Source organism: Cygnus atratus, chromosome 1, assembly GCF_013377495.2.
Source record: "Cygnus atratus isolate AKBS03 ecotype Queensland, Australia chromosome 1, CAtr_DNAZoo_HiC_assembly, whole genome shotgun sequence".
Taxonomy (NCBI): Eukaryota; Metazoa; Chordata; class Aves; order Anseriformes; family Anatidae; genus Cygnus; species Cygnus atratus.
In genome coordinates, this window is record NC_066362.1 from 141,546,810 (window position 1) to 141,567,471 (window position 20,662).

A 20,662-nucleotide genomic window follows, 5' to 3' on the forward strand; every position below is an offset into this window, starting at 1 on the left:
GAATCACCAAGGGAAATCTGAATTCTCACTGAAATCTGAACCTTGATTCTGACTAATGTCAACACAACTAGAGCACCTAAAAGGACACCAGAAGTCCTAAAAAGAGACTTCAAGTAGGTAAAAAAATGTTACTGTTCAAAATTGCTTTTCGCACCTTAGCTTTTCCATGGCAGTGCAAACACAGCAGTAGAACAGTTGTAGAGCACTGCACATAGACAAAATCAGCAGTGCCCTGTTTGAGTTTTGGGACCACTGAGGTTCAAGAAAGCTCCTTCACTCATGCTTGTGAACCTGGTCAACTCATTTTAGTTTCTGTTTCTTTATCTGTAAAGGGGGAATGATTATCTTTTCTTTGGGCTATGCACTCCAAGGAACAAAAATGTTCCTTCTTGTACAGTAAAAGTAGGACCTGGAAAAAAATAGCTCTGGAATCAGTTGTAGTCACTGTGCACCTTACTAATACCCATAGAAATGCAGACTTTCTTCACCCCAGCATAAATGGCTGTCATCTGAGTGCCTATGAGAAGGGAGGGTGCATTAAAATAAATGATACTTAATAGCTCTCAGGAATTTGCACTTTCTGTCCCACTTTATCTTAAGTTTTGAGCTTGCTTCAGCACAGATACACATTTCAGCACAATGCAAAAATCATTTTCATTCTTCCGGTTACAAGATTCATAACTTTCAGTTAAGAATGTACACTGTGAAATCATAACTTCTCTTTTTTCGTTAGCACATTTCTAAATCTGTGGGCAATAAGATTCACTTATTTATTTAAGCTCGTTTTGAAAGAACTATTAAAAATCAAATTTGCTTTTAAAATCACAGGGTAGATTTATTTCAAAGGTTTGTGGGCCGGGATGGTAAATGAATTTTATAAATAGGGATAATGACTTTCCTTCACTTAAGCGTTTCCAAAATATTCATTTCATGTATGTATTTAAAATGTCAAACCTGCCTGAACTCTCTTATTGTCACGTCTTTTAATCTTTTCCTCTGTTCAGGCTATGTAATTTCTGCTGTTTGTCAAATGCAAATTTTAAGCTGCAGAGAGATGGCTAGGTGAACCCTAGAAATCTCAGTCAGGTGTTCATGGCTATTTTCAAAAAACGATTTTTGTGGAAGGCAGTATTTGTCTACCCTTTAATGATCATCTCTTGTTTGGAAATAAAACTGGGTTCTAACAAAGCTAGTAAGCTTTAAAAATAAATTTGAATGTCTTTCTACAGGAAAATGTTTCAGCTGTAAAACTGCTAGCAAATACTCTGTCACTGCATTACTGAGATCATGATTAAATAAGAAGCCTTAAGTTTGGATTTCAGTTCTGAAACTTCTCTGCAGATCGGACTGTTTAGACTAGGTGTTTTATAGCAGGCCCATCTGAAATCTGACCAAATAAATAAATGCAAAATGTTGCACGTCGACACTTAGTTTACTCCCTGTGTGTTGCACATCGACACTTAGTTTACTCCCTGTGGAGCTTTCTCCTTCACGTGCTGGTAATGACCAGGTAATTGGCTTATGTCTGGGGAAAGATGTCATGTTTAAAAAAAAAAATGTTTGTTGGTTTTATTGGCATAATTTTAAATAATGAATGCAGGTTTCAGGAACCTGACTGCTTTGCTTGTGTTGTGCATTAGTACAGCACCTGCTTAGAGCACTGGTACTTGAACTGGGTTCCCCACTGTAAAAACACAAAGGTAGAGGTTGTTCTTAGGAAATATGGTCTTAACCTGTTGGCGCTTCAAGACACACCAGCACTTTGTTATCTTTTCAAAGCACTTCAAGAACTTCAGAAGAGGAGCATCAAGGTAAACCTCCAGCATGGTTACACTGCAATGCGGAATCACATCTCCTGGGACTCTGGCTCCTTGCAAGTGCTGCCTCCCTCTCCCTCTCCTGGTCCTCCCACCCCTTCCAGGCTCTTTCTTTTCTGGTGCTGCTGGGACAGACCTCATCACCTCTGGGAACTGCTTCCCTGGGTGGTCTTTTCAGTAGCAAAGACAGCTGCAGGTGACACAGGCTATGTCCCAGGTAGCCCCTCATCCAACTCATACTCTGGTTTGGGTCTGAGGTTTGTCTCTCTTATTTTTCTTCTTGTTTTTCTCTCCTGCAAAGGGTGAACTAGTTCAGCAGCACTTTTGCCTCTTCCTCGAGTGCCCATCTAGCTTCAGCTTGCAGAAGAGACCTTTCTTAATGTTATATCAAAGAAGGCTTGTCTGCTAAAGAACGAGAAGCCCAATAAATCTGTCCTCGAGCGCCATCTGATGGAGAAAAATGTGTATTGACTGGGGACACGCTTTTCACTTCAGAAAACCACATCTCCAGCATTGACTGGGAAACTTGCCAAATCCACACTTTTCTTTTCGTTGTTGTTGTTGTTTGTTTCCAGATGGACTCCCCAGTGCTCGCTGTAGTATCAATATTTTACTGCCTTGGTAAATGCCCAGCTGTCCAAATTTAAGGATGAGACAGTAGAAAATATATGTTACACTGTGAATTAGGGTTCTCTGAGAGTTTCTTTTCCCCTTCAGTTTCCAAGGCCTGTAAAATTGAAAGCAAATAGGATAAGAAAGTAGGTATAGCAAGGGCTACAGTGCAGATAGACATCCAGTTATCTGTTTAAGCATATATTTGGAAGAGAAAACAAAAATAATTTGCTATAAAAGACCAAATTTTAAGGGACGTACTGCTTGGTATTCGAGTGTAATTCAAGGCCCACTGAAATGACAGGTGTTTAACAGAAGATAACCCTGCTGCATAACAATTTAGAAACTTAAGAATACATTCTCTGTTGAAGCCACATAGAAATCACATAGGGGAACAAACTGAGTTGAAAACTTGGCCAAAATAACATGCATGCTGTTCTGAATAGTACCTTGGGGTCTCTGGAAATAAATCCATTGCGCTCTGCACCAGCTTTTTCAAGAGATGCCAAGTCCATCAGTTCCAGACACCAGAAACCTTTTAAGGCTGACACTGCAAGAAGTGCTTCAGCTGGTCACCATTTCCAGAATTCTCTAGGTTCTGCCAATATCCCCAGCTCCTGAAGAGATGAAGGATTTTGAAATTGGTTGGAGGCATGCTTGTACCACAAGACTTTTGGTCCTATAAAACTATGATTGTGAATATGCTTAAAACACAGCATCTGCAGCACACAGTGCCAGCCAGGCCAACAGTAGAGGCCTGGAGGCACAACCCAAAAACAAGATGCAGGAGGTATCAAGTCCAAGCAGGAGAATGAGGATCTGCTTTAGGACCCACTACAGAGGGAAGTCATGAACTACCTAACTCACCTTATTCAGGTGCTATTTAAATCCTGAAGAGAAAGAAGGACTAATAGCCTTTTTTTTTTTTTTTCTCCCTGACTTTAGCACACCTTAAACTAACTTGTACATTATAGATAAAGCTGCAGCTGTGCCTGACAACGTCACTTATGTGAACCACTGTGTGGAAGATGTCTTAAGACTTTCAAGCCAACGGGTTTCATCTCCCTCTTGGCTTATTTATTAGATGGCAAGCTAAATGGGGAGATATTTTATTTTTTAATAAAAATATACATTACACCTTAATTCTCCTCTCGACATTTGAAGGGTATCTCAGCATTTGGGAGTTAATCAGATTTGGGGTTGAAAACTGCACTGTGCTGCTTGAGAATTTTCTCCACCAGAATTCCTTCTGCAGGTGCTGGACAGGTCTTCTCATAGGACAACAGAATGGGATATTGGGTTAGCATTGTTTCTCCACGCAGTCAAACCCTGATGCAATTCCTGTACAGCATTGACAAGCTTTGGAAGCCTTTTTATCCTGCGACATTTGATACCTGCGACTAATATTGCAGGAGGAAAATAATAGTTACACTGGTTGATCTGGTGAGTCTCACTGTTTCATGATCTGGAATGTGCTGAGGTTCACATTGGTGTTGTGTGAGTTGCAACAGCACCCTAGTTGCCAAAGGTTTTGTTTCAAGAAGTAATTTTTAGCCACAGAAAGGCAAAAGTGTTTTAAATACCCCAGCTTATTTCATTTATTTTTCATATTATTGCTATCACCTTGTTTAACAGACTTGACGGAATGAAAGAGCAGCTCCAGTTGCAAAGCATTTCTCAAAAATAGCTCTTTGATGCTAACACTGGATTAAAAATAACTAAATATTTAGCTTCTTTTCTAAGTTGGCCTCAGAGATTTTCAAGACTTCCCTTTAAAACAAGCTCCATTAACTATTTCATTTTTATAAGAAAAAGGTCTGACCTCCACTCAAAATAAATTTATTCTCAAAGTCCAGGCCATAATAAACTTCCTTACAAGATTCATGATGATCTCTTTGTGAGTCTTCAAAATTATAGCAACAGTGGCACAGTTTCAGTTTCCAAATCCTAAAGTGCCAAGCTATAAAGCATCACTTACCCAGGGATACTCCACAGCACCCATAACTGAAGGGGGGAGAAGGGGAAGTGGCAGTGCTTGAACATATCCACAGTGGTTGCAATCTGCTTGACTTCAATGAAATTAAGAAGTGCTTGAAGTGACGAGCAAGCCAATAAACAAGCAATACTTGTCCTGGTCTGTAGCTGCATTATCTGGTCCTCAGGAAACATGTTCTCAGAAAATGAGAATGGTACAGACCTCTGTGGTGGGTCTGTGCTGAGTAAATTCAGAGTAAAAAGATCACACGCACACAAAACAACCACAAAAACAAAATGGAAAAAAATAAAGATGCAGAACTGATAGATTTATAAAATATCTGTTGGAATGTATAGAGCATAAACAAACAAGGAATAAATCCTACATTTATTTAATCATTTAAAAGCAACAAAATTAGTACCTATCATACACTACCAGTTGTTTTACAGAAGAAATACTGCACAGTATATGCAGTTTCTTTAGCATTAGCTAATCACAAAGGTCAATGTTAAAAAACTGAAAATTTCAAAAGAAAAAAAAAAAACAAAAAACTGTCTACAAGCCCAAGAAAACTAACCCAAAGCAAAGGAAAATTCTCACTTTGCAGTCATTTGTACGTTGAAACTTTTTTTTCCACTTTCGTCCATGTTTAGATCTGTTTTGGTATCTTAGATGCCACAACTGGATTAAAGAAACTGCTGAGTAATTCAGTAAAGCCCAGTAGAACATAGTTAAAAATAGCTGCAACTGCTCCTCCCTCAGCTTAAAAGGGGGAGTCACATCTCCTTCTCTCCTTGGACATCGTTTACTCATCACTTGCTGCTTACATGGCCATGGCAACACGAGGGATGCAAACATGGTCTCCACACACTAGGAACAGTAGCTTTAAGCATTACCATCCAACTGGTAAGTTCTTTTTTATTTCATTTCTTTCTTCTTTTTCATTCACTGTCAGGCCACTTGGTTGGCTCCTTTGCCTTTTACATGAAAAGCAGACAGACTCAAATGATTATTTTAAGGAACAGCTAGTCCGTAAAGAAAAAAAAATTTGCACTTCTTTAACATTAACTTGACCATTTCTTTTTCATGCTATAGTTTCAGCAGAGGAAGAGAGGAAAAAACACAGTGACAAAATGATAAAAGTGGAACATAATTTCATTTTATTATTATTTCTTAAAAAAAAAAAAGTACAACTTTTCTGTAACTGAGGCTTTTCAAGAAGAAGTGTTTGTATGGCACTTCTGAAATCATTTTGGCCTACTAGTAAAAAAAAATTACTTCCATAACACCAGTTGTAACATCCCTGAGATCACAGCCTTCCAAAGATTTCTCAATGAAAATATTTAATTTCATTTTTATTTAGTGTATATGGAGACCTATTTTTCAAAATAATATTAATCAAAAATATTTTATCATTGTGGAAAGCACATTTTTTACTCATGTATAAAAAACAGTGAAACTGAAGCTTTTATAGGCAGAAAAGCAATATTCTGTCAGCTGTACAGTATAAAATGAATTTTATGGTGTTTACAGAATTTAGCTTTAAACAGTGCAGCAACTCTAGAAGGGTAAATATTATCTGTTACCTAGCATAACCAATAAGCATAGTAAAAATTACAAAATATCTCAAATACATTCATTTGTTAGGTCCCACCTTCCCCCCCTTTTTTCCTTTAACCTATGCTGTACTTGCAAAACAGAAATTGCTGACTTACAGAAGAGTGGTTTTAGGTAAAAATAAATACTGAAAAATTTATTTAAGACATGGAAAGAAAGAGGATAGGAAACTGAGGCTGAGACGGTTTTGAAGCATCTATCAAGCAAGACAAGGGAAGATAACACACTTGAAAATGCCTCAAGTTCCTAGGGTAAATTAAACACAGGTTATTACAATAAGTAATTTTGAGGATAGTTACTGACATCATAGCAGTACTGTAATAAGACACTTACTGTGTCAATATATACAATTAAAAACTCAGAGCTCCCTCTATATATTCTCATGGTGGTGTCACTGGAATGACTGAGGTTTCAGAAAGGACTTAAATGGCAGCAGGCACTGGAAAAGAAAATATAAAGTGCAAAACACTGAGATTCTCCTAAAGTAGCAACATATTTGCACAGATGTATTCAAGGGAATAACGTGTTTTTTTTTAAATCAAAAAATAAAAATTCTATGTAGTTGACTTTGTCCTTTCATCAAGTAATGCTAGGAAAAGCACACGGAACATTATCAGTGCAAAATACTTTTTTGTATATGTTTCAGATTAAATATAAACAGTGGTGACTGGTAAGCAATATAGACTCGAACAACAAATAGCACGAGAGAGCACTACAACTCTCACTGTAGCTCTGAGAGTAAGCTCTCATTACTTAAGAAGTTCAGACAAATAAGACCAAAATACAAACAAATTGACACTTTTTGTTTTGCCACTAAAATGTCACCTATGACTCCAGTAATGAGAGAGAATGCATTAATCCAAAGCCATCTTAGAATTACTGTTGGTTGCTTTGGCAGACCTTTAACAGTCATTCAAAAGACTTGAGAAGAAAATTTATTCTTAAAACGAAGGTAGAAAACCTGCACAGGAAGTATTAAAAAATAATTTACGACAAAGTTGCTCAGTAGAAGTCAGCACTAAACAGAAACTACCAGTTCAAGGTTCAATAAAGCTTAAGTTTGGTCTCAGTTTCCATATGAATGTCCTCACGTTATTCTAAAATTGTTCAATTTAGGCTTGCTAATACACAAAATTAACATATACCCAATTCTGTTACCTGGGAGAGACTAGAAAACAGGGGCCGGACAGCTACCCTAAGGTGTCTAATCATGCTGCACAAGTTTTGTAGACAAAGTATGCTTAACAAATCATATAAGCAAATATCCTATTAATGAAGCTATTGTCACAGCAGACAAATGGAAGCAGGCCACAGCATAAGAAAATAAGGCTAACGAGTTATAATGTAAATTCCAATTAAATAATAAAAATTCACTTTTGATTAAATAATACAAATCAACTTCCGTCTGCACCTTTTAAAGTCAGTCTAAATACTGTTTCAAATGTTAGCTACAAACAGGATTTGTGTACTTCAAGTCATCCTTTTTCCCTCCAGAAAGGTTAAAAGTCCACAAAAAAAAAAAAATCCGAGCCCATACTGTATAGTAATATGTGTCCCTCTCAGCAGAGTTCTAGTGGTACCAGCTCAAAAATACATCAGTCCTGCAGCAGATATTTATATGTATTTGTCTCCAACAAGTTTGTTACGTGTTGTCCATGTGAACATAACATGTCCTCGTAGAAGATCCTGTTACTGCTGTACAGGTCTGGTAGGTGTAAGCATCACCCCAGGTTGATTCATTGCCTCTTCTGTAAGATACAACCATACAATCCAAATTTGCAGCTACTGATTTTTTAACTTAACATTTCCACTGCTACAATATTTCTGTTTGTTTACATTCATTATCAGAATAGCTACCAAAGCCAATCCAACCGCTACGCTTGGAGGGCCACAAGGACTGAACTCCTGAGCAATTCCAGAAAGGAGCGGGGCAATTATACGTCCCACTGATGTCACAGACTGTCCAACACCCAGGAGCGTACCGCTGGCCTCATTCCCACCGATGGTCAGTTCAAGATCAATGATGCAAGTACGACCTATAGTAGTTGAAAAGGCTAAGAAGGTAGAAGACAAAATGACCATCCATATGCTAAGCGCTGATGCATACAGGAGAATCAACGTGCAGGTAAAAGTGCTGGAGTGCAACAGAAGTCTGTAAGTGTTGTGCTGATACAGTCTTGTTATTGGTCCAAGCAGACAACCAGCCAGGACTCCGAGTGAACTGCTATAGCTCATTAGGTATCCAGAGAACAAGGGTTTCACCCCAAATCTCTCCTCCAAGGCCAGACTAAAATTACTATGGTACAGCAGTATAGTAACAGACATCAGTAACCGCACCAAAAATATATCCCACAAGTCAGAACATGCAATTCCTTTAATCCTCTTCAGCACTGTCACAATTTGGACCCACGGAGACTGGAAAGGACTATCACTCGCCACAGTTCCATTAGTTACTGATTTCAACTGCAGGTCACAATTTGTTTTTGCTGTGATACTGTCTGTCCTTTTCTTCTCTTGTTTTTGTTTCCTATTGCCAGTGTTTTCTTCGCTCCAGGGTAGCATCCAGACAAGACCTAAATAGATCAAAAAATTAGTTGATTTTATTCAATAGCATTAATGGTAAGTTTACTGTTAGTGTAAAAAATAAATTAAAAAAATGACTTCAACAATCATTTCACCTTAAAAAATTACAAAGATTACTGGTATTATTCACAGTTCAGTTTTAAATATGGTGAAAGCAAGGAATGAAAACACAAACACTGAGATGACACCCTCACAACATATTAATCTAAAGACTGAAGCCAAAATTCTGATTTCCAGTTGTCATCTTTGGGCACATACAAAATTTCCATTCCAGTGTCTAACTATAAAAGCAATGTACACAATGTAATGAAGAAGCAACTGGAAGTTAACTGTTTCAAAATTCCTGCTCTTCCACACAGGCTCAAATTCAAAGGGTACTATTAATATACAGAACACGTGTGCCATAAATAATAAAAGCCACCGTGAATTCCAGGTGTTACAAATGACAAAAATATACAAGAGTAGGGAGTGAAGGAACCCAAAATGCAAAACGTGACAAAACTTACCAGCATTCAGAAGGAAGATAGAAGCACAGATGAAAGACGTTTGATAAAAGCCATCTTTCAACTCTGTAAGGTAGCCACCAACAACAGGTCCCAGAATGAAGCCCACACTGGAGGCTGCATTGAAACGTCCCATTACTAAAGGGCGGTCTCTCTCAGAAACCAAATCAGAAAGCAGGGCTTTAGAGATGGAGAGCGTGTGCTTGAAAATACCTGCAACATATTATTAAAAAAGTGTGTATATCTTAAACCAAAAGATTAAAAATTCCAGATGCTATATGAAGTATCAATATTAAAAAATCTGTATGATTAGTATGTTTAACATTCCACAAACAAAACGTTCTTCAATGCTAGAGCTATACAGTGTGTTGAGCCATGACCATCAAGGCTGTTCAAGGATTTGGACCTAAGAATCAGAACTATTCAGATAACTGAGTTGACGAAGTACTCCTCCAACTCTACTGGAAGAATAAGTAAATAAGCTGAGTGCTGGAGCACACTAAGAATAACACAGTCTCTAAAATAGGATATCATGGATGGGTAAAGGTGGAACGGGAATGGCTTTTCTTTCTATAAACATAGCTCAGTAACAACTTTGCTGAGTATGGAGATTTCCAGGATTGTAATGCACCATATTCATATTAGATACTGGTGAGTGGCAAAAAAAATGCACAGAAGCGTAAGCATGCTGCAGGAATACTAACAATACAATCTTTTAAGTTCCTTCACTCTGACCAGGACAATGCCATCTGTCACAGGGACAGTGCTGTTAGTACTAAAAAGTATTTGATCGATATTTAATCGATTAGCAAATTTTCTTTAAATTAAGAAACAGTAGAAAGAAAGAGTTCCTAAATTGGGACCACAGGGCACAAAAGTGCCCATCAGTAGAAATGTTCATAGTAACAGCAATGTTTATTACATCAGAATATGTACAATCGATGTTCAGCTATTGTAAAAATTCTATTATGAACCTTGCTACAAACTTAGCTTATGTGCTGTAAAAACACATGCTTTTGCACATAAATATTCTACTGAAGCAGTGACCTAAAATTTCAGCCAGATTTTGTAGTATCATTTTAAAGTATGTTTTCAGCATAAAAACAAAACAGAACAAAAAATAATAATGCACAAATCATTCCATTCTGCACTGCAAGATTTCATCAGTGACCAGGTATATTGGGTACCCCTAAAGACTAACCTTACAACAGTTGCTTTCAAGGAATTGCTGCATTACTATTCTTATAAAACTCAGCCACTAAAGGTGGCATAAAATTTTTGACAGTTTCAGTATACATTTCAAATTATTTTCAGAAAAATCGTGAGAATGAATTTGTAGAGGTGTTTCCATTAGCAGGGTTCAGCTGGTGCTGTTGGATGATGCTGTGTAGTTATCCACATGCCACCACTTCTCTAGTAGCAATTCTCGAGCTGAAAGTACAGAGAATTTAAACTGCAAAATGCCAAGTGCTTACTCACCTACAGGGACTCTAGAAATGGCAAACAGGTGCACAGTGGTGGACATTCCAAGAATGAAGTAACCCAGTGCACTGAGAAGAATACAAGTAAGCAGGGAATACCGTCTTCCTACTATATCACTCCAGCAGCCCTACAAAAAAGAAGGAATTTAAGAACATTTTATAACATTTAACTAGGTACAGTGCACAATCAGTATGTCTAAATTAAACTGAGAAAAGAATTAAAAGGACTGTCAGTGAATGCTTAATAAGCTTATTACACAAGTTTTCTACGTGCTTGAAGTCTGGAAGTGACAAGCAGAGTTCTGCCCTGCCGGCAGTGCAGCTGCTGAAACTATGCTTCTATTTAATGTTATGTATAAAGCTTTAAAAAAATATATTCTTCTTTTCAAAAATACAATCCTGCAATAAACACCCTCAAATACTATTGATGGTGGCCCTCTGAAAACGTCATCACAACCAACCACAAATATTTGGTTGCAACAATGGTTGCTGTGGAGTAGACACTTGCTGAGCATCCTAAAACAAATGGCCTTAGGTAGGAGTTTGTCACCTGAGAGCGGACAAGTAGGAATTATGAGAAAGTCAAACAGTGAACTTATACGTAGTATATTTATAAATCAGCTTGTTTCCAAACAGGAAGTAGGTTTGTAAGAATGTAGGTACCGGTCTTGCAGTTCAAAGAAAATGCCACAAAATTACAGAAGTGAGTTATCCCAGGTGGCCTGCATAACAAACTCTGAAACAGTTTTTCATAAGATGGTCAAAATCTGCTCTCTTGAGAGCTATGAGGTACCAGGGTAATAATATTAAAGGTGTTCCTGGTTAAATGCAGGGATCTAAGGTATTGATAGGTAAAGCGTGCATTCATAAAGTTTGGGCTTGACAAGCCTTAGAACTTTTTTTCGGTAAGGATGTAAGAAAAAACAAGAAAAAAAAACACAAACAAAAACTAAGAGCTCAAAGACACACTGCATGAGTATAGGCCATATGACAGATTACAAGACACTGCTTATGAAGCAGGGAAAGCAAGCTCTAGATAACAGGATTATGAAGAGCTGACTCATGAGACTACTTTTTAGAAAGGCTACTGCACTGAAGAAAACTGCTTTACTAACATCAACGTTGGAGACAACCCTGTGTGACTAAGATGTGGCTCAGTAGTGTGTGACTGACACCAAATCTGAATTCTAGCTTTGGTCTAAAGACTTCATTCTATTTAGAGATGTTCTGAAGGACCTAGGTATTCGCTTTAAGTGAAACAAAAAGGCAAAAAACACATGGTTCCTTCAAACCGAAAATGCTTACATGAACACTATAAACATTTTCAAAATTTCAAGAAATGTTGTTATTAACCTAATTCTCTTTTTTTCCCATAAAATCCATAGAAATACCAATGTACTTTAAAAAGCAGTGTTAGAACTCACCACAAATGTGCTGGAAAATAGCTGCATTATACCATAGAGAGATCCTAAAACAAACAAGTAAAATACCAACAGGAAAAATTATTATTATTTTTATTATTATGTTATGAAAAGTGCACAAAATCTTAAATGAGGAAACATGAGAAAGATTCTAGGAATAATTTACTGAAAGAAGAGGGAATGGAACAAACCAAGGATGAAGTTTAGACTGCGAGGGAAATAGTTTCAGGAGTAAAAAAGTAAAGCAACTGCTGATCAAACTTACAAAGCTATGTAATGTAGAAGGATGTTGCTTTGCATGGTGTATTAATCAAAAGAGATCTTGGCATTTATAACTCCTTTCTCAGAATCAGGAGAGGATTTCATTACTGGAAGGCTGTAATTACTTTCCACTTGGCACTTCAACCTATTCCAAGGCACCACAGAAGCCCTGAAGAAACCACAGACCCTACTCTTTGATTTTAGAGGCTGAGTTTAGCACAGTTAGTGACAGAAGAGAAGCAGCAAAGAAAAGCACAGAGAAACATTTGCCAAATTCTTTCTTTTACAAGAATACACCTCAAAATCTATTTTTTTTTTTAAGTTTAAATCAAAGCAGACTGTTGAAATGCAAACATATTTTTGATGAACTGCTGCTTAAAATAATATTGCCACCTCAGAGCAGAACTAAATTATTTCACAAAAAGTGCTTTCATTCAAAATAAAAAAATCAAGGTAATAAAAAAAAATTTAATAACAAAACCCAAGTCAACCACACATGGCTATGAAGAATATCACACTTGTGCAAACCATAAACAGTATAATAATATATAAATAAGAACCTCAGAACCATGGAACTTCATCTTACCAGTTAATTTGTAAGATAGACCTCCAAAATTTCAGAATTTACTCGTTAATATTACTTAAAGATGATAAATATTTTTTTTGCCAAAAGGCAGCTGCAAGGAATTTAGTTAAATGGGAAGCAATCAAGAGCACTGGAAAGCTTGGGAGAACCAGCTGTAGAAGTACTGTTTAGAAAGCCTGCAAATAACAATAAAAATAAAAGCCACAGCTCAGCAATTCTGGGATCCAGAGCTGTAAATTCTTGGATGCTGGAAAAGCACCTGTATTATTATTATTATTATTATACATATACTGTACATATAATAATACCAAGTATTATTGCAAGACTTTCTTCTTCTTGCCAAGAATGCACTTTCCCAGGCATCTGCTTTAGGCTACTGACAGGATTTGAGGTTGGACAGGTCTCTGGATCTAACGCAGCATGGTTTTCCTTACATTTTTATTTGGAATTTGTCATTACTTTTTATCATGCTACTAGACAAGGAAGAATTACGCTTCAATGTCCAATTTGCAGGAAAGCATATTCCAGTTCATATTATCTTATTCTTTGGTAAATCAGTTGACTACTGCAACTCACCTATTATACCAGCAACTGTAGGACTTGCTCCTAGAGATTTGATATGAAGGTTCATTAAAGGAACAACCATACTCACACCAAACAAATCCTGAAAAGAAGGCAGGAAAAGTTTTAGGAACTGATCACTTCTACAAAGATGGTAGCAACCTGGCTTAACAACAGGCAGTCAGTAATTCAAAAGTTTTAAATGATTTCTGCATCAGTACAAGATTAAAAGAAAAGTTTTCATGGCTAATGTGGTACGTTGTAACCTCTGCAGCATACCCTGTATGTACAGAATTATAAACACAGAAGCTGAAAGATAAAGGATTGCCTCACGCAGTAGTGAAAACTACAAAAACATCAGTACTTTCCCCCCTCCAGATACAAACATTCTGAAGATACATATATAAACATTACATTTGAATATATATTAAGGGAATACTTACCTGTTTAACAAGAAAAGTACCTGGCACTAGTAGTTTAAATTCAAAGTGGTCTGTCATTTCAGTCGTCTAAATACTTTTTACTTGCGCAGAGGGAGTGTATTTAGAAAATCTACAGTACTTTAACTCTCAACCAGGATGGGGCAGAAGCTAAGATAGATCTGAGCCCACCCAAATACTGTCTTTCTGTATAACTGAAGAAGTGTAAAGGCAGAAACATGAAAAAAACACGTAGAGCAAAGCATAAGTAGAAAACTTCTTGTAAGAGGAGGGCAAAGGACGTTGCCCATCCTGAATGGTACAAGGATTTCCTACTCAGTCCCTTTGACTTTTTATCTTTTGTTAAGCTAACCACATTAACCCAGTAGTTCTTTCACTATACGCTGCTGGTACAAGTCTTTTATCAGAGCTGAAGCTTACAAAGGAGAGCTACTGAAGCAAGATCACCTTTTATCACTGACTGCTGAAGCTGAAGTAGACTAGCTGTTCATAGTATGCCCACAGTCAAAATAATTGCAACAACGCATGCCACTGAGTAAATTCCAACAGTCTAAGTCTCTTATGATGATTGAAAATAAGACTTAGAAAGTTAAAATGGCCCACATGACTTACAAACATCATCAGTAAAAGAGTAACAGGGCTCAAAAAGCTATTCTAAGCACTGGTTTATAGAATCATAGAAAAACAGAATAATCCCCTTGGAAAGGACCTCAGGAGGTTTCTAGTCCAGTCCCCAGCAGAGCCAGCTCTGAAGTCAGACCTGGTAACTCAAGGCTTTAACCAGTCATGCCTTGAAAACTTGAGGTTCTGACTGCGTACAGGACCTGTGTCCCTTTTATTCTTGCCATGCACTACCCCGTGGAGTCCTGCTCCATCTTCTTGTACCTCCCTGCTGACACAGGAAAGGCTGCTGCCAGGTTCCTCCTCAGCCTCTTCTCACGGGGCAAGTGCTCCACCTCTCCAGCCACCCTGGTGGCCCAGGAAGCTCACTCTGACCTGGACACAGTATTTCAGATGCATTCTCGCAAGTGCTGAGTGAACTAACATCACTTCTTTGTTCACATAGCCCAGGACACTGTTGACTGCCTGTCTACCAGGGCACACTGCTAGCTTATATTCAGTTCACTTCCCACCAAGGCCTTATCAGAAGAGCTACCCTCCTGTCTGTATATTTGGAAGGGTTTATTTCTTGCCAAGAACAAGACTTAGCAGTTGTCCTCATTCGGTTTCATAAGGCTACTGTCAACTCATCCATCCAACCTGCCTAGTTCCCCCCTGGATGGCACCCCTGCCTTAAACTGCACCCCCTACTTTGATGTCATCTGCAAACACAAAAGAGACTGCAGTCTGCCACCTTGTTGAGGTCAGGGATAAAGATGTTAAAGAGTCTAGGTCTCAGAATGCATCCTGGTAGTATTTGACTTGTCATAGGCATGCAGGTCGGGCAAGACCCATTGACCGCTATTCTTTAATAGGCGGTTATTTTGTCATTTCGCTTATAATTTCTCATGTCAAATGACAACATTGCATTTGCTTGGTTACAGGAAACTTGCATAACAGGTAACAGCTCTTTATTATATTTCACCACACTCTACACCATTAAAATTACACTCATTTTTTGCTTGGTTGCAGCGTGTACTCAAAGCTTCGTGTCAGCAAGGTATTAAGAAGCAGCACATGTTATAATGCACTTTTGCTTGGAATATTAGTTCCAGGACTGAAACCAGGTAGATTGTTTCTACTGCCCGGGCTAAAGGTAAATAACAGAGTATAGCTACATTTCACAGTGCAAATTTATACCAATGTTGTATTAATTTTCCATGTTACCCCCTTTAATTTTAAATTAAATTGTCCTGTTTCCCAAGGCTTGTAAACTACAGAAAGCAAATCTGTTTTTCCACTGTGATTTTTCTTTAAAAAAACAGATGGTTTTTGAGTTCATAATAAGCACTAGTAGTTCAAGGAAGCAAAAAACTGTTTTGATATATGTACAACAAGACCTAATTTTAATGGTGATACGCTATTCTGTTGCATTCGCTGGATGCAACCCGTACCAAGCCAGGCCATATGACTGATCAAAGTGGAAAAACATCCCAGCTGCTACAGACCGCTGCTTCAGCAAGCGTTCACACTCCAGAAAGCAGCTAAGCCATGCACCTTGAACATGGCAACCTCGTCCGCAGCACAAGGGGGGCACCCAACACCAGCTCAGGCCCTACCGCAGGCTCGGTGGGAGCACCGGGGGCTTTGACCGGGTGTCCGAGGAAAGAGAAAGGGAGACAGAAAACCAATTTCTGATTAACCTCACGCTTTGCAGCGCCTCCCAAGCACCTGAAGGACCCTAAGGGAGAAGCGCCCTCTGCCACCACCAGCACCGCCCCTCCGGCGGCAGACCCGGCAGAGGGCCCCAGAGCCGCGGGGCGGGGAGGGCTTCATTTCCCCTCGCCCGACGCAGCCACCCGCTGCCCCACGGCCGCCGCTTACCAGGAAGCCCACCGCGTAAAGGCACCGCACGAAGCGGGCGGACGCCGCCGGGCTAGCCGCGGCTCCCCGGCCTCCATCTTCCTCCATGGGGCCGGAGGCTGCCCGGGGCCCCGCAGCGGCCGCGATGGGCGTGCGCAGTGCAGCCGGGGCGGCCGCAAAATGGCGGCGCGGAGGGGTCAGTCCGGGCAGTCCTCTGAGTGCCGTCGTGTAAACCTCGGCGGTTTTTTATTCCTTATTTTAGCAAGGGTATTTGTGTTTCCTCTCCTCCAGGCGAGGAATAAGGGTTCCTTCAGTTTTTGGAGGTTTTTGGAGTCCCGGCCTTCCTCTCGTCACCTGCAGGAATTTGCCCTTTCTGCCTCTCTCTGCGTGTTTGTAGAGAGTTTTGCAACGTGTCAGTGTCACCCCAGGAAAGTAGAAACGCCTTGATAGGGAGGGGGAGAGGAGGAGATGTTTCTTTGGAGATGATTTTTCATTTCTGCCTTTGGAGGCAGAAGTATGCCCCAGCAGCATGGTGATGGTCCGCGGCGCAGTCTTCCTGGCCGCTGTAGGAAGACAGCTTTTAAACCTGTATGCCTTGGGTTCTGCCTCCCTCACGGGGAAATGTCCCTGTTCTACTACCACTGCTGGTGTTTGGCTCTCACAGGGCTAAATCTGCTCGCTTCACGTGTTTCTGATGGCAAAGTGCTTTCCTGCCATGCTACGTGCAAAACTGGCTGGAGGTTGTAGTGCAGCCAAGGGAGATGGTCATCCTACTTTCTTTTTAGGGTGTATGTAGTTGTGCTGCATTTCTCCTAAAGTCAGAGATACATAAAATTCTGGATCAGTACCCTATTTTAGAAGTATTTTCATCCAAAGAAGTAAAACAACATTCTTAAATCTCTGAGAAGCATAGATAGAAGTGGTTATCACGTGCAAAATATTGTTATATTGGAGGCAGCAGAGATTGTTTGTATAGCTGCTGATCTACAAAAGGGGCACAGTTTTAAATGTTAAAAAAAAAATAAAAAATACTGATTTATGAAACAGGACATTTTAAAATTTGTTTTTCATTAGTAGTAAGAACAAGCTTTTGAAAAACAATGGTGATATTTTAAACAGTGCCTGTTCATAAATGTTTGAGAATGTCAGTTATTATTTAATTAATGGGATAACTTCACCTCTGTCTTCATGTTTAAAGAAGAAATAAATACCACAGGGCTGAGGGTCTTCAACAGAGTTAGTTCATGAAACAGGAGAAGGGAATGTCATTTTCCTTGTGGTTCTGAAGAATTAAGCTACCAAAAAAAAAAAAAAAGCTGGAAGGCAAGAAATATTCTTAAATATGCAGCTTATTTATAAGATACCAAAAAGGATAGCCTAGTGTATGCATAGGGACAAAGATGCTATCAGTATCTCAAATAACTCGGTTGTTTAATATCCCAGTGGCAGTAATATTTTATAGTTGGCTTAACCAGTGCTCCCTATTAATTTAGCTCTCTAAGGCTATTCATTTACTTTGAATAACAAGGCCTCTCAGAATAATGATTCTTTTAAAATTTTGGATGTAGCATTGATGGGGATCACAGTTACATACAGTTGCTCTGAAATGAAACAAAATGATTAGAGGATATTGAAATATTAGAATATCATGGGAATTGACACTACACTGTGTCTGCTCAATATTTCACTAATTTTGGTCATTTTAACTTTGATAGAAGAAATGGAAAAAGCCTGAAGGCTTTTTAAGGAAAAATATTAAAGAGGTGGATGATTACAAGATGTTGCAAGGATTTAGATAATGTTCCTGGGTTATAAGACAGATCATGTCTTGTCCTAACACCAAGCCCAACTGAAAATTTTGAGATTCTGTCTAAATGTCAGTCTCTGCTACAAGTCTCAGAAGGCAGAGTTAGCAATTCTGCATTATTTTCAGATTGTGAAGATCCAAACAATCATAATGGGGACAAAATGTTGTTGGCAGCCATGAATTCCTCGACAGTAAGAACTGTTTCTTAGTTTTGTGTACTATTTTCAGCTATCCCCATGCAGAATGGCTCGTAAAGCTGACAAAACCCAGTTTTTGGTTGCTCCAATAGCATTTTCAGTGCCAACTGTTCACGGAGAAAAACAAACAAATAAAAACACACACACACACAAAAAAAAACAACATGCAAACTTGATCAGGTTATTAATATATATATATATATGCATCTGTATATTTTTACATCATGTGTAAGGAAAGGGCATTAATGTATAATAACATGGTGAAGATCTCTGTTGCCTTTGAACTGAAGGTAGATGGTTCCCACTACCTCAGAATATCCCATTCATGTTCCGTCATTGCAATTACAAAATTTAAGATAAAGGCTCCCAAATAAAGAATGGCATGACTGATAAGGGACTTGACTAGCACAGAATTAAAGGAATAAAATATAATGACCATTTATCACAATCTTAAGGAAAATAGAACCAGTCTAATGTGATATCTTTTGAGGGCAGAATTACATAGTTGGTTGATACTGCCAATATTATACACTTACATTGCTGTAACATATTTGTCTTTTTACTGGATGGCTCTTTGATTAAAACAGTAGAACAATACGTACTCAGAAATGGCCATCAGCATGTGGAATCAGAATTTTTCGATACCCCTCCAGACCGTAATTGTGAATGAAGAATCTTCTCAGAGGAAGAGGTGCATCTAGATGGGTCCGCTCATTTCTTACCCTTTTTTCATGACTTGGAAGAAACTATAGTATCAAAATTATTAATATTATGGGCAACACAGTGACCAGGAAAATTATGCATACCACTGGTACAATACAATCTGAGTACTCAGCTTTCATGATATTTTAGTATTCTAAATATAAAGACAGCTATAAACAAAGCATGAGGGCCATGCTAAGGGGGTGCATATCTCTGTTGTGGCAGCCAATGATTATGAAATAAACTTGGTAGTCATATTAAATAATCAGGAAGAATAAGTTTTTATTACTATTCTGTAACCAAAAGAAGATAACTCCATCTTCTGATAATAAATAGGGGGATCTCAAGTAAAAGAGCAGAAAACTTTATTCCTTCTGTATGCCTTTTTTTGATATGAATACTAATGCAACATTCATCTAGTTTCGCTGTTGTAATTGAAGGACAATGTTCAATAATGGGAAAGGGTCCAAAAAAAGAGCCTTTAATGGCAGGAAGAAAATATCTTACCGTGTCAGGTTGTCAGATATCTGACCCTCCTAAGGCTCGCGTCCTGAACTGTTCTTGCCTCAGATTATGTATGGGAGAAGTAATCCAGGGAGAATGTCTGAGGTTCAGTTTGCTAATGAGGAGAAGGGATGAGGGATCTGCAACCCTTTATTAAACACATCTCCTGTGGCAAATACTCGGTGGCACCTGCTGAGGAAGGGGTTGAAGCAGTCAGCACCTGTCCTTCTTCAGCCAACTCTGAGGAAGGCTATGTGTGCTCCATGCCAAGACAAAGTGAAAGCTCTGATGGAAATCATCTTCCAAAATTTAACAAAGTTGTGAAAAAGATCCTTTCGTTCCTTCAACAAGGGAGAAAATTTTAAACCTTATAAATTCTCAAATACAGTTCTTAAAGCCATTTTGTAAGACAGATCTAAGACAACTACAGAAATTTATTGCAGTAAATGGAACATATTTGTGAATTTCTGCATTACAAATGGGAAAGGTCAAGACCCCCAAATGTACCATTTGTCATCAAGTTTAGCAAATCTAACAATGACTTATTTCATTCTGGTTTACAGTTTCAAATCATTAGGGTAACATCTAACAGTCATTTCAACTTTTCATATACAAATTAGGCCCAGTAGAAAGAGTTACAATCCAGTGGTCCAGAACTTTTTAAGAGGAACTGTAAAAGAACTTGAATTTGGAAGCTGCTGATAATATTAAAGGCATATAAAGTGTAATCTTTCTGAAAAGATCTGCAGATTTAAGGAATATAGAAAGAAATCTTTTAATTGACTCCTACCTCAAAGCTATAAATGCTGGTGGGCAAGACAGAGTGACTTAGAAAGCATTTCTAAAAATCCTGTTAAAGGAAGAAATTGTTTCAGCCATTGGGCCTCTTTCTCCCCTTCTGCAGTTTTCTGTGGCAGCACAACTAAGACTGCATAGCTTTCCATGTTTCTTTCAGTTAATGATTAACAGATAAAATAAATATGTCAGGTTTAGACGGCGTTGATCCTGCTCTATTGCAGAGGATAGGCCGGACAAGTCCTTTTGACTCCAGTCCATTTCCCACAGCTGCATTTCCTGTCATACTACAATAATCACCCCACCCCAGCCTATGCTCTTTTTTTTTTTTTTAACT

The 20,662-nt window shown here is 38.5% G+C and overlaps 1 protein-coding gene across 1 annotated transcript; it reads right to left on the bottom strand.

The window, feature by feature from the left end:
- Positions 1-3,466: 3,466 nt before the first annotated feature.
- Positions 3,467-17,184, bottom strand: MFSD9 (major facilitator superfamily domain containing 9). The gene is made up of 6 exons (XM_035558123.2): positions 16,342-17,184; positions 13,433-13,520; positions 12,013-12,056; positions 10,587-10,716; positions 9,111-9,320; positions 3,467-8,594 (listed from the first exon to the last, which is right to left on the bottom strand). Exons 1-6 carry the CDS (start codon positions 16,426-16,428, stop codon positions 7,804-7,806), a joined length of 1,350 nt encoding a protein of 449 aa, XP_035414016.1. The 5' UTR covers positions 16,429-17,184; the 3' UTR covers positions 3,467-7,803.
- Positions 17,185-20,662: the final 3,478 nt, after the last annotated feature.

Excerpts from the sequence above, each read along its gene's own strand:
- MFSD9 (XM_035558123.2), bottom strand. The coding sequence starts at position 16,428 with ATGGAGGAAGATGGAGGCCGGGGAGCCGCGGCTAGCCCGGCGGCGTCC. Across the intron at positions 13,521-16,341 it reads TTTACGCGGTGGGCTTCCTG|GATTTGTTTGGTGTGAGTAT; the intron begins GTAAGCGGCGGC and ends CCTTCTTTTCAG. Across the intron at positions 9,321-10,586 it reads CATTTCTAGAGTCCCTGTAG|GTATTTTCAAGCACACGCTC; the intron begins GTGAGTAAGCAC and ends AATATGTTGCAG.